The sequence below is a fragment of the Eptesicus fuscus genome, chromosome 15, assembly GCF_027574615.1.
Source record: "Eptesicus fuscus isolate TK198812 chromosome 15, DD_ASM_mEF_20220401, whole genome shotgun sequence".
Classification (NCBI taxonomy): domain Eukaryota; kingdom Metazoa; phylum Chordata; class Mammalia; order Chiroptera; family Vespertilionidae; genus Eptesicus; species Eptesicus fuscus.
The window spans coordinates 63,256,365-63,272,924 of NC_072487.1; the positions used below are offsets into that span (position 1 = coordinate 63,256,365).

At 44.0% G+C, this 16,560-nt stretch overlaps 1 protein-coding gene across 1 annotated transcript; it reads right to left on the bottom strand.

Annotated features, from left to right (window-relative positions):
• Positions 1–10,364: 10,364 nt before the first annotated feature.
• Positions 10,365–11,339, bottom strand: LOC103295715 (olfactory receptor 1J4-like). Its single transcript, XM_008152161.3, has one exon. It carries the CDS (start codon positions 11,337–11,339, stop codon positions 10,365–10,367), a length of 975 nt encoding a protein of 324 aa, XP_008150383.3.
• Between the last annotated feature and the right edge of the window lie 5,221 nt (positions 11,340–16,560).

A 16,560-nucleotide genomic window follows, 5' to 3' on the forward strand; every position in this document is an offset into this window, starting at 1 on the left:
TCATTAAACCACCACCAACACCCATGCATACAGTCACACACACATGTCACATACACACAGAGAAAATCAATAACATAACTTCCAGCTCTCATACATGAGAGTGTCACCCACAGGTACAGCTCACATGTGCACAACACACTGCTGAGCAGAGGTCTGAGCTCCCTCTGAGCTGACCTTGGTTACTTATGAGGTCGGCATCTTCTTGTCCAGCAGCAGAGACAACAGTCTCACTCCTGGTGCCCAGCTGTGATGCCAGTGTTTATGATCACAGACATGAATCAATCAGGAGTCCCTAATCACATGCCAGGAGGCTGATAATTTGGTCCACATATGCTAAACTGAGACTGTGAGTCAGATTCATAGCACATACACACACAACTATCAAACAGCACATATACAAGCGTACACAATACATGCACACACCAGGGTCATGGACACAGAGTCTCACACATGAAAACCCTGGAACACAGGCAGGTTCATAGCCAAGGGCAGATTTCCAGTTCCTCTCACCTTGGCTCATTGGTGAGTTCGGACACTTTCTGCTCCAGATTATCGCCCATCTCCCCAGGTTTTCTTCAGGAGACCTAACGTCCAGACACACAGAAGCAAGATTTGGGGACTTGGCACTTCTACAGACTTTCATTTTTCTTATCTGGCTCCAGAGAAACGAGTACACAGATGACACTTAACTGCTAATGAGAGACTGCAACCAAGTCCCCAAGCTTGTGGCTGATTTCTGACTGCCCGTTGGGGAGCTGTGTGTCCAAGAGCCAGAGCGACTGGAGTCCTAGGGGACAGTGTCCCTGAGTCCAGTCATGCCCTGGACGTCTTTGTTCTTGGGCATTGCTCCAGCTGGGAAAAAAGATTTTTCAACTTTATATTTTGAAATGATTTTAAAGATACAGAAAAGTTGTAATAATGATATTAAGAATTCCTGGACAATCTTTAGCCAATTCCCCCATTGGTGAACATTCTACTATATTTACCTTCTGTGTGTGTGTGTGTGTGTGTGTGTGTGTGTGTGTGTGTGTGTGTGTGTATTTCAGGTTTAGATTTATAACTGATATACCAGTGCATATTATCAGAAGGCATATAATAATGTTTCCAGTAGCTAGTGTTTTTATCCTTTAACAAATTTTCCAAAAAAATTTATTGTTGAAAATATTGCATATGTCCCCTTTTTCCCCCATTAACCATTCTAGCCTGCCCGAGTCCCTTTGCCAGACTCTCACCATACTAATATCTGGGTCCATTGGTTATGCATATATGCATACAAGTTCTTTGGTTGATCTCTTCCCACTCACCCACCCACCCATGCCTGCCTTCCCTCTGAGATTTGACAGTATGATCCATGCTTCTATGTCTCTGGATCTATTTTGTTCATCAGCTTATTTTGTTCATTAGATTCCACATTTAAGTGAGATCATGTGATACTTGTCTTTCTCTGACTGGCTTTTTGCTTAGTATACAACTCTGCAGGTCCCTTCATGCTGTCTCAAAGGGTAAAAGATCCTTCTTTTTTACAGCTGCATAGTATTCCATGGTGTAAATGTACCAAAGCTTTTTTATCCACTCATCTACAGGTGGGCTGTTTCTGAGTCTTAGCTATTGTGAATTGCGCTGCTATGAACATAGGGGTGCATATTTTCATTCTGATTGGTGTTTTAGGTTTCTTAGGATATATTCCTATAAGTGGAATTGTGGAGTCAAATGGCAGTTTCATATTTAATTTTTAAGGAAACTCCACACTGTTTTTCTTAACAGCTGCACCAATTGCATTCCCACCAGCAGTGTATTAGAGTTCCCTATTCTCCACATCCTCGCCAGCACTTGTCATTTGTTGATTTGTTGATGGTAGCCATTCTGATAGGTATAAGGTGATAACAATGTAGGTTGAATTTGCATCTCATCTCTCTGATGATCAGTGACTTTGAGCATTTTTTCATATGTCTCTTGGCTATCTGTGTGTCCTCTTTGGAAAAGTGTCTATTTAGGTCCTTTACCCATTACCAATTGGATTGTTTGTCTTCCTTTTGTTTAATTGTATGAGTTCCTTATATTTTTTGGATATTAATCCTTTATCAGATGTATCATTGACAAATATGTTCTCCCATACAGTAGGCTCCCTTTTCATGATGTTTATGGTTTCTTTTGCTATTTAGAAGTTTTTTATTTTGATGTAGTCCAATTTACTTATTTTCTCTTTTGTTTCTCCTGCCCTATGGCCGTGGTCAGCAAACTGCAGCTCGCGAGACACATGAGGCTCTTTGTCTCCTTGAGTGTGGCTCTTCCACAAAATACCACGGCCTGGGCAAGTCTATTTTGAAGAAGTAGCTTTAGAAGAAGTTTAAGTTTAAAAAATTTGGCTCTCAAAAGAAATTTCAATCATTGTACTGTTGATATTTGGCTCTGTTGACTAATGAATTTGCCGACCACTGCCCTAGGAGATGTCTCTACAAACAAAATGTTACAAGAGATATCTGAGATTTTGCTGCCTATGGTTTCTTGTAGGATTTTTATGGTTTCACAACTTATATTTAAGTATTCTATTCATTTTGAGTTCACTCTTGTGTATGGTGTATGTTTGTGGTTCTTTCTTTTTTGTGTTTTATTTTGCATGTATGTCCAATTTTTCCAGCACCATTTATGTAAAAGATTGTCTTTACTCCATTGTATGCTCTTGCCTCCTTTTATCACTTCCTCCTTTCCAATTAGATGCCTTTTATTTTTTCTTCTTGTGCGATTGCTGTGGCTATTAAAACTCCAGTACTCTGTTGAATAAGAGTGGTGAAAGCAGACATCCCTGTCTTGTTCCTGTCCATAGGGGATATGGTTTTAGTTTTTGCCTATGGAGAATAATTTTGGCTATAAGTTAGTCATATGTGGCTTGTATTATATTGACGTATGATCTCTATATTCTCACTTTGCTGAGTTTTCTTTTAATCTTTATTGTTGAAAGTATTACATATATCCCCCTTTTTCCCCAAGGACCCCTTCTAGCCTGCCCCCCTCCACCCCAGGCCTTCACCATGCTGAATTTTTATAAAAAATGGGTGTTAGATTTTTGTCAAATGCTTTTTGTGCATCTATTGATATGATCAATTGATTTTTGTCTTTCAATTTGTTTATGTGCTGACATTTACTGATTTGCGAATATTATACCAGCCTTGTATCACTAGAATAAATCCCACTTGGTCATGGTGTATGATCTTTTTAATATGTTGCTAGATCCAATTTGCTAGTATTTTGTTGAGGATTTTAGCATCTATGTTCACCAGTGATATTGGCCTCTAATTTTCTCTTTTTTTGTTGTTTCTTTATCTGATTTTGAAATTAGAGTAATGCTAGCCTCATAAATAGTTATTCTTGATCAGTTAACTACGGTAGTGTGGGCCTGGTTCTTTACTGTAAAGTTGCCATTTTCTTAGTTACTATTTTAACCTTACCCTATCTAATAAAAGAGTAATATGCAAATTAACTATCACTCTGCTACACCCACAAGCCACGCCCACAAGCCACACCCACAAGCCAATCAGGAGCGGATATGCAAATAAACTCAACCAAGATGGCTACCGGCCACAGAGAGCAGGAGGGAGGCTTGGGTTTCCCTGGCAATGGAGGAAGGCAAGCTTTCTCCCTGCCCTTGCCGGCCTAAGCCTCCACTCAAGGCTACAAAGTTTCAATGATAGAAGATACATAAATCCAAACAGAAATGGCGGCAGCCATGGAGTTGGAAGGAGCAGGAGGCTAGGGTTGCCCCCAGAAATGGAGGAAGCCAAGTTTTCCACACACCCTGGATGGCCCAGGCCTCCACTTAAGGCTACAAAGTTTCAATTATAGAAGATACATAAATCCCAACAGAAATGGCTGCCGCCATGGAGCAAGCAGAAGGTTTGGCTCCGCTCCAGGCTACAAAGTTTCAATTGTAGAAGATAAATAAACCCCAGATACCAGGGTGTTCGCTTGGGTTTCCAGGGGGCGTGGCTGGCCTGCAAACCACCACCAGCCCCTTAGACGGGCCCCACGCCCCAAGGGAACCCCCACCCTGATCCCGGGACACCCTTCAGGGCAAACCAGCTTGTCCCCACCCATGCACCAGGCCTCTATCCTATCTAATAAAAGACTAATACGTAAATTGAACATCACTCCAACACACAAGATTGCTGCCCCCATGTGGTCAAAGATCCTGCACCCATGTGTACACAAGATGGCCAGAAGGGGAGGGCAGTTGGGAGGGACCAGGCCTGCAATGGAGGGCAGATATGGGCGATCTGGCCAGCAGGGGAGAGCAGTTGGCAGGGACCAGGCCTGCAAGAAAGGGCAGTTGGGGGTGATCAAGCCTGCAGGGGAGGGCAGTTAGGGGTGACCAAGCTGGCAGAGGAGGGAAGTTGGGGGCAACAAAGCCTGCAGGGAAGGGCAGTTGGGAGGGACCCAGGCCTGCAGGGGAGAGCAGTTGTGGGGGACCAGGCCTGCAGGGGAGGGCAGTTAGGGGTGACGAGGCCTGCAGGGGAGAGCAGTTAGGGGCAAACAGGCTGGCAGGGGAGCAGTTAGGCATCAATCAGGCTGGCAGGGGAGTGGTTAGGGGAGTGATCAGGCTGGCAGGCAGAAGCTGTTAGGGGCAATCAGGAAGGCAGGCAGGTGAGCAGTTGGGAGCCAGCAGTCCTGGATTGTGAGAGGGATGTCCGACTGCCCGGTGGGATCGGGCCTAAACGGGCAGTTGGACATCCCTCGAGGGGTCCCAGATTGGAGACGGTGCAGGCTGGGCTGAGGGAAACCTCCCCCCCCCCCGTGCACGAATTTCGTACACCGGGCCTCTAGTAATTAATAGGTATCATTTAGGTACATATATTGATAATATATAACCATAACTTTTAAAAAATAAATATTTATTGTTCAGATTCTTACAATTGTTTCTCCTTTTTCCAACCATAGCTCCCCTCCACCCAGTTCCCACCCACCCTCTGCCCTTACTCCCCCCCCCCACTGTCCTCATCCATAGGTTACAATTTTTGTCCATTCTCTTCCCACACCCCCACACCCCTTTCCCGTCCTGAGAATTGTCAGTCCACTCCCTTTCTATGCCCCTGATTCTATTATATTCACCAGTTTATTCTGTTCATCAGATTTTTTATTCACTTGATTTTTAGATTCACTTGTTGATAGATATGTATTTGTTGTTCATAATTTTTATCTTTACCTTTTTCTTCTTCTTCCTCTTCTTAAAGAATACCTTTCAGCATCCTATCTAATAAAAGAGTAATATGCAAATTAACCACCATTCTGCTACACCCACAAGCCATGCTCACCAGCCAATCAGGAGTGAGTATGCAAATTAACCCAACCAAGATGGCTACGGCCACGGAGTGAGCAGGTGGCTTGGGTTTCCCAGGCAATGGAGGAAGCCAAGCTTTCCGTACACCCTGGCAGGCCCAAGCCTTCACTCAAGGTTACAAAGTTTCAATTATAGAAGATAAATAATCCCAACAAAAATGGCTGCGGCCACGGAGCTGAAGAGAGCAGGAGGCTTCAGTTTCCCCCGGTGATGGAGGAAGCTAAGGTTTCTGCACACCCTGGCAGGCCTAGGCCTCCACTCCACTGGGAAGATAAGTAAATCCCAGATAGCAGGGTGTGGGGGCCAGAGGTGGCAGGGGCCAGTTATGGCAGGGATCTCCATTTACCGTGTCCAGCACGGAAAGAGAGATGAACGAACCAGTTCTAAGTGGAGGCAGCCAGGGATTGAGAAATTATAGAAAGAAAGAAAGAAAGAAAGAAAGAAAGAAAGAAAGAAAGAAAGAAAGAAAGAAGGAAGGAAGGAAGGAAGGAAGGAAGGAAGGAAGGAAGGAAGGAAGGAAGGAAGGAAGGAAGGAAGACGCAGAAATAGATTTAAAGCTGGGAGCCAGGTGGGTCGCTGCCACTCTGATGGAGGGACAGGACGACCCTGAGCCCATGCAGCACATTTATTTTATACCCCCAAATACCAGGAAGTATCACCAAAACTTAGGATCAAAGGAGCTTATTAGCATTCTTGAGTAGGCCCTAGCATTCCTGGTGCTTGCCTGGATTTACATATCAAAGTGACACCTGGGCAAAGGTGAGTCAGTACTGATAACACTCTCCACCTTCTTGGGGAGGGTGTATCCGAGACGCGGCTCTACCAGTCGCCTCAGACTCAGCTGACAACAATTTAAAGAAATGCCCATGTGCCTTCCCAGGCGCCGTCTACAGCAGGGCCTCTGCTTGGGTCGCTGGGGGGCATGGCCAGCCTGCAAACCATCACAGGCCCCATGCCCAGGCTGCCCCACACCCCAAGGGAACCCCCACTCTGATCCGGGACACCCTTCAGGGCAAACCAGCTGGCCCCCACCCATGCACCAGGCCTCTATCCTATCTAATAAAAGAGTAATATGCAAATTGACCATCACTACAACACACAATATGGATGCCCCATGTGGACACAAGATGGCCACCACAAGATGGCCAGCAAGGGAGGGCAGTTGGGAGGGACCAGGCCTGCAAGGGAGAGAAGTTGTGGGCAATCAGGCCAGCAGGGGAGGGCAGTTGGGAGAGACCAGGCCTGCAAGGGAGGGCAGTTGGGGGCGATCAAGCCTGCAGGGGAGGTCAGTTAGGGGTGACCAGGCCAGCAGAGGAGGGAAGTTGGGAGGAACTTAGGCCTGCAGGGGAGATCAGTTGTGGGGGACCAGACCTGCAGGGGAGGGCAGTTAGGGGTCACCAGGTCTGAAGGGGAGGGCATAGAGGTGACCAGGCCTGCAGGGGAGGGCAGCTGTGGGCAATTAGGTCAGCAGGGGAGGGCAGGTGGTAGGGACCAGGCCTGCAGGGAAGAGCAGTTAGGGGTGACCAGGACTGCACGGGAGGGCAGTTAGGGGCAATCAGGCTTGCAGGGGAGTGGTTAGGGTGTGATCAGGCTGGCAGGCAGAAGTGGTTAGGGGCAATCAGGAAAGCAGGCAAGCAAGCAATTGGGAGCCAGCCGTCCTGGATTGTGAGAAGGGTCCCAGATTGAAGAGGGTGCAGCTGGGCTGAGGGACACACACACACATGCCCCCGTGCACGAATTTTGTGCACCAGGCCTCTAATACACATACACACACATACACACACACACACACACACACACACACACACACACACACACACACTGAGTGGCCAGATTATTATGATCTCTGAATGCATAATAATCTGGCCACTCAGTATATTTGTATCTCAAATGGGTACCAAAAGTATTCTAGACTTTTGCTGGTAATCATCCACCTGTTTGCCCTGAGCTTTCTATCAGCCATTGCAAAGGGGAAAACTGGTCAGGTGCACAATTTATAATATCTTTGATATCAAATAAATGAAGTACTCCAGAGAAGTACACTGAGTGGCCAGATTATTATGCATTCAGAGATCATGATAACCTGCCCACTCAGTGTATATATAAAATATTATATTTGTAAATATATATTTGTAAATATTATATATTTATATATATATATATTTGCTTTATCCCTTCACCTGTTCATCCAGTCCCAGTAACCAAGTACCCTCTGATAGCTGTCAGTCTATTCTGTGTATCTATGCTTCTGTTTCTATTTTTTGAAAAATATTATTTGTCCATTAGATTTCACATATAAGTGCGATCATATTGTGTTTGCCTTTCTCTTACAGGCTCATTTCACTTAGCATAATAATTTTCAAATCCATCCATACTGTTACAAAAGATAAGATTTCCTTCCTTTTTACAGCCGAGTAGTATTCCATTGTATAAATGTACCACAGTTTTTTTATTCACTTATCTATTGATGGGCACTTGGGCTGTTTCCAGATCTTAACAACTGTTTTTATTCTTCCTTTGTTTCTTTTTACTCAAATAGGCAGACATATGTGTGTTCTATCTCCCCTTTATTTTCACTTAAAATTGGAATCTTGTAAATGTCTTTTACACATTACTATTTTCCCATTTATCCTGATATTTCTTCATACTGATTCATAGATATCTTTGTGCTAATTTTTTTCACAATTGCCAAACTCTCAATTGCATTGTTGTTCTATAGAGTTTTTATAGGTGTCCTAGAATGAGTTACAGGTGATGAGTTTTCTAAATGCCACTGAACTGAACATCTACAAAAGCTAACATAATAAATTTCGTATTTTGTATTTAAATTACAATTAAAAATTAAAGAGAATGTAAAAATAATCTCTATATACAATACATAAAAGAATTATAAAATAATAATAGTATATGAACAAAATGTAAATAGAGGGAGAATGATATAACAAAAATGAATTCAATTAATCAAAAAGGAGGAAAACAAGAGAAAATAAATGTGAAACAGATATATCAAATAAAAAACATAGTCAGAGAAAGATAAATATCCCATGATCTCACTCATTTGTGGATTATAATCTACACTAATAAAACAAAAAGATGCAAATTGACTGTACCTTTGCAAATTAACACACCAAAGATGTTGGGGTAATTTGCATATGCAGATGCAGAGTGATGCAGGCTTTCTGCACCGCCCCAACCTCTCAGGGCCTCTGGGCAGTGTGGGAAGGCGGAAAGGCATCTCCGGGCCAGAGCGAAGGCAGAAAGGCAGCTCCAGGCCAGAGTGAAGGCAGTGCCGGCAGCCAGGGGAAGGAAGGCCCATTCTTGCACGAATCTTCATGCATTGGGCCTCTAGTGAACAATATAAACTGATGAAAAAAAGTCATATCCAGAGACAGAGAAGCATTGATCAGATGCTCAAACCTCAGAGGAAATGTAGGGGCAGGTGGGTATAAGGGGGAGAGATCAAACAAAGGACTTGTATGCATGCATATAAGCATAACCAATGGACGCTGACAACAGGGGGTGAGGGTGAGGGCATGATTGGGGGGCTGGGGGGCAATGGAAGGATAAGGACACATATGTAATAACTTAATCAATAAAGAAAAAAACAACAACATAGTAATTTGGGCCATAGCCAGTTTGGCTGAGTGGATAGAGTGTCAGCCTATGGACTAAAGGGTCCCAGGTTCCATTCCAGTCAAGGGCACATGCTCAGGTTTCAGGCTCAATCCCCAGTAGGGGGCATGCAGGAGGCAGCCAATCAATGATCCTCTCTCATCATTGGTGTTTCTATCTCTCTCTCTCTTTCTCCTTCCTCTCTGAAATCAATAAAAATATATTAAAAAAATAAAGTACAGAGCTTTAAAAAAATAAAAAACATAGTAATATGGAAAATATTAATACAAGATAAGAAAATATAAATGCAAATATGTTATGATTACCTTAAATGTTAATAGATACAATTTTCCAGAAATATAATAATGGTTACTCTACATAAAAAGAGGAAAATCTAACATTACACTGTTAACAATGGACGCCTCACAGATAAAAGAACAAAGAAAAGTGTGAAGTGATAGAAAGGAAATACCATGTAAACACTAACAGTGAGAAAGCTGCACCTTTTTCATCTATACTACATTATTATCTATATCTCTATCTGCATCTGTACATATAGATAGAAAGTATCAGAAGTAGATGGGTTCTGAAGGTAGGACCCAGTACTAGAAATACCTTCTAATTATAAATGCAATTATGTGCTTTTTAATGCATTATTTTTAAAAGTCTCTCTCTTTTACAAAGCTTTTTTTTCTTTTCTTAGTACTGGAAATTTCCAAAGTGTAATTTTTCTCACTATGGCTTATTGCAATCTACCAACATGATGACATTGAATGTGAGTAGTAAAGAAATGTGTATAATCAGCTCACCTTTTTCATCTATAGCCAACAAAAGCCAACATTAAAAAATCAGGAAAGCCTTAATTGGTTTGGCTCAGTGGATAGAGCGTTGGACTGCGGACTCAAGGGTCCCAGGTTCAATTCTGGTCAAGGGCATGTACCTTGGTTGCGGGCACATCCCCAGGAGGGAGTGTGCAGGAGGCAGCTGATCTATGTTTCTCTCTCATCGATGTTTCTAACTCTCTATCCCTCTCCCTTCCTTTCTGTAAAAAATCAATAAAATATCTTTTTAAAAAATCAGGAAAAAAAATAAATGGAAAGTTCACCAGAAACAGGCAATGCTGCTAAATCAGGGCATCCTCATTAACACAGTATAATTAATACATAAACAAAAATTGACATGACTCAAAGGAGAGAAACAAAAATCCACAATTGTGCAAAATATTTTGCATGAGATTTTGCATACATCTTTTAAGAGACGATGAGCAAGCAAAAAATATCTATTAGTAATAAAGAATTATTGACAATCCAAGTAGCAAATGTGACCTAGTTAACATATTAACAACACATGTACATGATGACAGAACGCATATTCTACGAAAGTTATACGGAGATTTGGCCATACAATAATTTTAGGAGATCTATCTCCCTGTGCTCCTGACTGCAACAGGAGGATTTACTGATTGCTGCTTAAAGAACTTAACCCTATGGACACACATCTCTAAGGCCTGTTTTATATCTCTGTTCCTCAGGCTGTAGATGAAGGGGTTCAGCATGGGGGTAACTACCGTATACATGACTGAAGCAAGTATGTCTTTGGAATCTGATGAGGAGGAAAAGTAAACACCTGCAGCTGTCCCATAGTATAAAGACACCACAGAGAGATGGGAGCCACAGGAGGAAAAGGCTTTAGAGAGTCTCTTAGTGGAGGGTACCCTCAGGATGATGGTCCCTATACGGATATAGGAGCCCAAAATTATACCAAAACACAAAAAGGAAATCATTCCTCCCTCGGTGAAGATGACCAGCTCATTGAGGAAGGTGTCTGAACAGCTCAGCTTCAGGAGTGCAGCGAGGTCACAGAAGTAGTGTGTGATGGCATTGTCAGCACAGAAAGACAGCTGGCCAAATAGGAGGGTGTGCAAAAGGGCATTGCTACAGGAGAGAATCCAGGAGCCAGCCACCAGCAGTACACACAGCCCCTCCCTCATGATTGTGGAATAGTGCAGGGGGTGACAGATGGCCACGTACCGGTCATATGCCATCACAGCGAGAAGAAAATTGTCAAGACCAGCAAAATGTATGAAAAAATACAACTGAGAAATGCATCCCACATGGGAGATGGATTGTACCTGAGTCTGCATGTTCATAAGCATCTTAGGGACAGTGACAGAGGAAAGAGAAATGTCAGAGAAGGCCAAGTGGCTGAGGAAGAAGTACATGGGCGTGTGCAGGCGAGAGTCCAGCCTGATGAGCAGGATGATGAGCAGGTTGCCCAGCACCGTGGTCAGGTACATGCCCAGGAACAGGGTGAAGAACAGGCCCTGCTGCCCTGGTGGGATGGGGAGCCCCAGGAGGAGGAACTGGGACACGCTGCTCTGGTTCTCAGGCCTCATGCTGCTCTTCTGTCTGCTGGAGATGAAGAAGGGTTGGGAGTCTCAGGGACCTAGAAAGGAAGAACAGGACCATCACATCTCATACTGTCATTCTCTGGGAAAACCATTAATTTTTAAATTCTTCATATTAATTTCTCACATCTATGGATGTGTGCCTCTTCCCTCTTTCCCATTCTGGCTCCAGGAAAACATTGGAACCCCAAAGTAGTTACAAGACCTCATCACACAGAAGTAAGAGGGGTTCTCGGTTTATTCAAATATTACTTTTAACATTAAGACTGTGTTGGGACCTCTACCAAGGACTGAAATACAGCACTGAACAAGAAAAGCAAGGTGCCCACTTCTGTGAGTTTACATCTTGTTGAGCATGGAGGGATCATTTCTACACCAGGCCAGAACCAAACCATAATAATTCACTGTGGCAGGAATGGAACGTGAGCCCCTGCAAACCGGAGTGGGTTGTTTCTGCCTGAAAGTAACTTGAGACTCCAGTGCTGAGTGGGCGTTGTTGGAGCATTGTCAGACTTCCAGTGAACCTGCCTGCTCCCATTGACCTTCAGCTGTAAATTCAGGGACACTCTGGAAATGGGTGGCCATTGCAAGCCACTTGATGCCACAATATCTCCAAAACCAGAATAGTTCACAAAGTATCCTATCTAATAAAGAGGGACTATGCTAATTGACCATCACTCTGTCACAAAGATGGCTGCACCCACAGCTGAGGCCAAGTTCCTTTAAGGAGCCTTAACGAGCAATGAGCAGGGACCTGAGGCTACGCCCTCCCCCACCCCCATGAGGCTTGACAGGAGACCTCAGGCCGAGTCCCCGACCCGGCAGGGCTTCACAGGGGACCACAGGCTGCGTCCCCCACCTGGCAGGGCTTCACTGGGGACCTCAGGGCATGGCCCCCGCCCTGGCATCAGGCTGGGGGACCTCAGGCCACACACCCCCCCAGTGCCAGGCCAGGGGACCTGAGGCCATGCCCCCAACCAGCGGGGCTTTATGGGGGATCTGAAGGTGCGTTTCCCATCCTGGTGCTGGGCTAGGGGACCTCAGGCTGCTCCTCTCTCCCCAGCGCCAGGCTGAGGGACCTCAGGCCGCATCCCCCACCAGGTGGGGCTTGACAGGGGACTTCAGGCTGCACCCCCGGCCCCAGCACCAGCCAGGGGACCTGAGGCTATGCCCCCTGCCCTGCAGGGCTTGACAAGGGTGGGACTGGCTGGGTCTAGAACTAGCCCAATGGGGGGGGGGGGGCGGGGGCAGCCGGGTCTGAGTCACACACTATTTTGAGGTGCATGTGGGTGAGCGGGGACTTGACTCTGGGTCCCGTGGTGTGCTCCAGACTCTGAAAGGAGGAAGGTTTTCATATACATTTTACTAATTTTCTTTCATCTCTGACACTTCTATTATACAGAAAGGGCAAAAAGCAATATTAAATTATTTCCTCTAATTAATCCCCTTTTAATGTGCACGAATTTCATGCACCGGCCACTAGTATACTATAATACACCTCTCACCCCAAAACACACTCACAATGCACATCAACACACCTGTGGCATGATGCACCAGGTGAACACTCACCTCACCATATATATATAACTCAAACACTACACACACTTCACCAAAATCACACAGACCACAAACAATTCAAAGATCTTACAAGACACACACAACACAACACATATGCACACCCAGTCTCAATCACTACAACATTAATACACTCCTATTAATAAGAGTGTATTAATGAGCTTCCCTCCTTCTGACCACCCCCTTGCTGGGGGAGAGCAGTAAACATAGGGCAGTTAAGCCTATTCAGTCACAGACACAGTCATTAAACCACCAACACCCATGCATATGGTCACACACACATGTCACATACACAAAGAGAAAATCAATAACATAACTTCCAGCTCTCATACACGAGAGTGTCACCCACAGGCACAGCTCACATGTGCACAACACACTGCTGAGCAGAGGTCTGAGCTCTCTCTGAGCTGACCTTGGTTCCTTAGGAGGTCGGCATCTTCTTGTCCAGCAGCAGAGACAACAGTCTCACTCCCAATGTTCAGCTGTGATGCCAGTTTACGTTCACAGACATGAATCAGGAGTCCCTAATCACATGCCAGGAGGCTGATAACTTGGTCTACATATGCTAAAATGAGACTGTGAGTCAGATTCATACCACATACACAACTATCAAACAGCACATACACAAGCATACACAGTACATGCACACACACATCGGTAGACACAGAGTCTCATACATGAACCCGATAGTACACAGGCAGATCCATCAGCAAGGGCAGATTTTCAGCTTCTCTCACCTGGGATCATCATTGGTGAGTTCAGACACCTTCTCCGCCTCAGGTTTTCTTCAGGAGACCTAATGTCTAGACACACAGAAGCAAGATCTAAGGCTCTGGCACTTCTACAGACTTTCATTTTCCTTAACCAGCTCCAGAGAAATGAGTCCATAGATGACACTTAACTGCTAATGAGAGACTGCAACCAAGTCCCCAAGCTTGTGGCTGATTTCTGACTGCCCTTTGGGAGCTGAGTGTCCAAGATAAGAGGGACTGGCGTCCTAGGGGACAGTGTTCCTGTTTCCCGTCATGCCCTGGACGTCTTTGTTCTTGGGCATTGCTCCAGCTGGGAAAAAAGGTTTTTCAACTTTCTATTTTGAAATGATTTTGAAGATACAGAAAAGTATGATAAGGATATTAAGAATTTCTGGTTAATCTTTAGCCAAATCCCCAATGGTTAATATTGTACTATGTTTACCTTCTGTGTGTATATATGTATATATGTATGTATGTTTTTATGTATAGTTCAGGCTTAGATTTATAGCTGACATACCACAGTGCATATTATCAGAAGGCATATGATAATGTTTCCAATAGCTAATGTTTTTATTCTTTTTTAACAAATTTTCAAAAAAATTATTGTTGAAAGTATTTCATATGTTCCTCTTTTTTCCTCATTAACTCTTCTAGCCTGCCCCCACTCCCTACCCCAGACCTTCACCATACTATTATCAGGATCTATTGATTATGCGTACAGGCATACAAATTCTTTGGTGGATCTCTTCCCACCCACCCACCCATGCCTGCCTTCCCTCTGATATTTGACGGTATATTCAATGCTTCTGTGTCACTGAATCTATTTTGTTCATCAGTTTATTTAGTTCATTAGATTCCACATTTAAGTGAGATCATGTGATACTTGTCTTTCTCTGACTGGCTTTTTGCCTAGTATAATATTCCTCAGGTCCCTTCATGCCATCTCAAAGGGTAAAAGATCCTTCTTTTTTACAGCTGCATAGTAGTCCATGGGGTAAATGTACCTCAGCTTTTTTATCCACTCATCTACCGGTGGGCTGTTTCCGGATCTTATTTATTGTGAATTGCACTGCTATGAACATAGGGCTGCATGTATTCTTTCTGATTGGTGTTTTAGGTTTCTTAGGATATATTCCTATAAGTGGAATTGTGGGGTCAAATGGAAGTTCCATATTTAATTTTTAAGGAAACTCCATACTGTTTTCCGTAACTACTGCACCAATCTGCATTCCCACCAGCAGTGTATTAGGGTTCCCTATTCTCCACATCCTTGCCAGCACTTGTCATTTGTTGATTTGTTGATGGTAGCCATTCTGATAGGTATAAGGTGATAACTTAATGTAGTCTGAACTTGCATTTCATCTCTCTGATGATCAGTGACTTTGAGCATTTTTTCATATGTCTTTTGGCTATCTGTGTGTCCTCTTTGGAAAAGTGTCTATTTAGGTCCTTTGCCCATTACTAATTGGATTGTTTGTCTTTCTTTTGTTTAATGTATGAGTTCCTTATATTTTGGATATTAACCCTTTATCAGATGTATCATTGGCAAATATGTTCTCCCATACAGTAGACTCCCTTTTTGTTATGTTTATGGTTTCTTTTTCTCTATAGAAGCTTTTTATTTTGATGTAGTCCAGTTTATTTTCTCTTTTGTTTCCCTTGCCCTAGGAGATGTCTCTACAAACATAATACTATAAGAGATGACTGAGATCTTGATGTCTGTGGTTTCTTCTAGGATTTTTATGGTTTCACAACTTATATTTAAGTATTCTATCCATTTTGAGTTTACTCTTGTGTATGGTGTAAGCTGTTGGTTCTTTCTTTTTTTAAAAAAAAATGTATTTTATTGATTTTCCACAGAGAGGAAGGGAGAGGGAGAGAGAGTTAGAAACATCGATGAGAGAGAAACATCGATCAGCCGCCTCCTGCACACCCCCCACTGGGGATGTGCCCGAAACCAAGGTACATGCCCCCGACCGGAATCGAACCCAGGACCCTTGAGCCCGCAGGCCGACGCTCTATCCACTGAGCCAAACCGGTTTCGGCAGCTGTTGGTTCTTTCTTTCTCTTTTTTTTTTTTTTTTGCATGTATGTCCAATTTTCCCAGCACCATTTATGTAAAAGACTGTCTTTGCTCCATTGTACGCTCTTGCCTCCTTTTAGTATTTCTCCTTTCCAAGTTGGATGCCTTTTATTTTTTCTTCTTGTCTGATTGCTGTGGCTATTACAATTCTAATACTATGTTGAATAAGACTGGTGAACACGGACATCCCTGTCTTGTTCCTGTGCTTAGGGGAAATGGTTTTAGTTTTTGCTCATTGAGTATAATTTTGGCTATAAATTGGTCATATGTGGCCTTTATTATGTTGAGGTATGATCCCTGTATTCCCACTTTCCTGAGTTTTCTTTTAATGTTATTGTTGAAAGTTATACATATATACACCTTTTCCCGCAAGGACCCCTTCTAGCCTGCCCTCTCCCCTCTGTCCCAGACCTTCACCATGCTGAGTTTTTATTTTAAAAAAACACACACAAAAACACTAGAGGCCCGGTGCACAAAATTCGTGCACCAGAGGTGGGGTAGAGGTGTCCCTCAGCCCAACCTGAACCATCTCCAATCTGGGACCCCTCAGGGGATGTCCGACTGCCGGTTTATGACATCCCTGTCACAATCTGGGACTGCTGGCTCCCAACCACTTGCCTGCCTGCCAGCCTGATCACCCCCTAACCACTCTCCTGCCTGCCTGATCGACACCTAACTGATCCCTTGCCAACCTGGTCACCCCTAAGTGCCCTCCCCTGCTGACTTGATTGCCTTGAACGGCCTCTGCCTTGGCCCCCACCACTGTGGCTTTGTCCAGAAGGACGTCCAGATGGATATC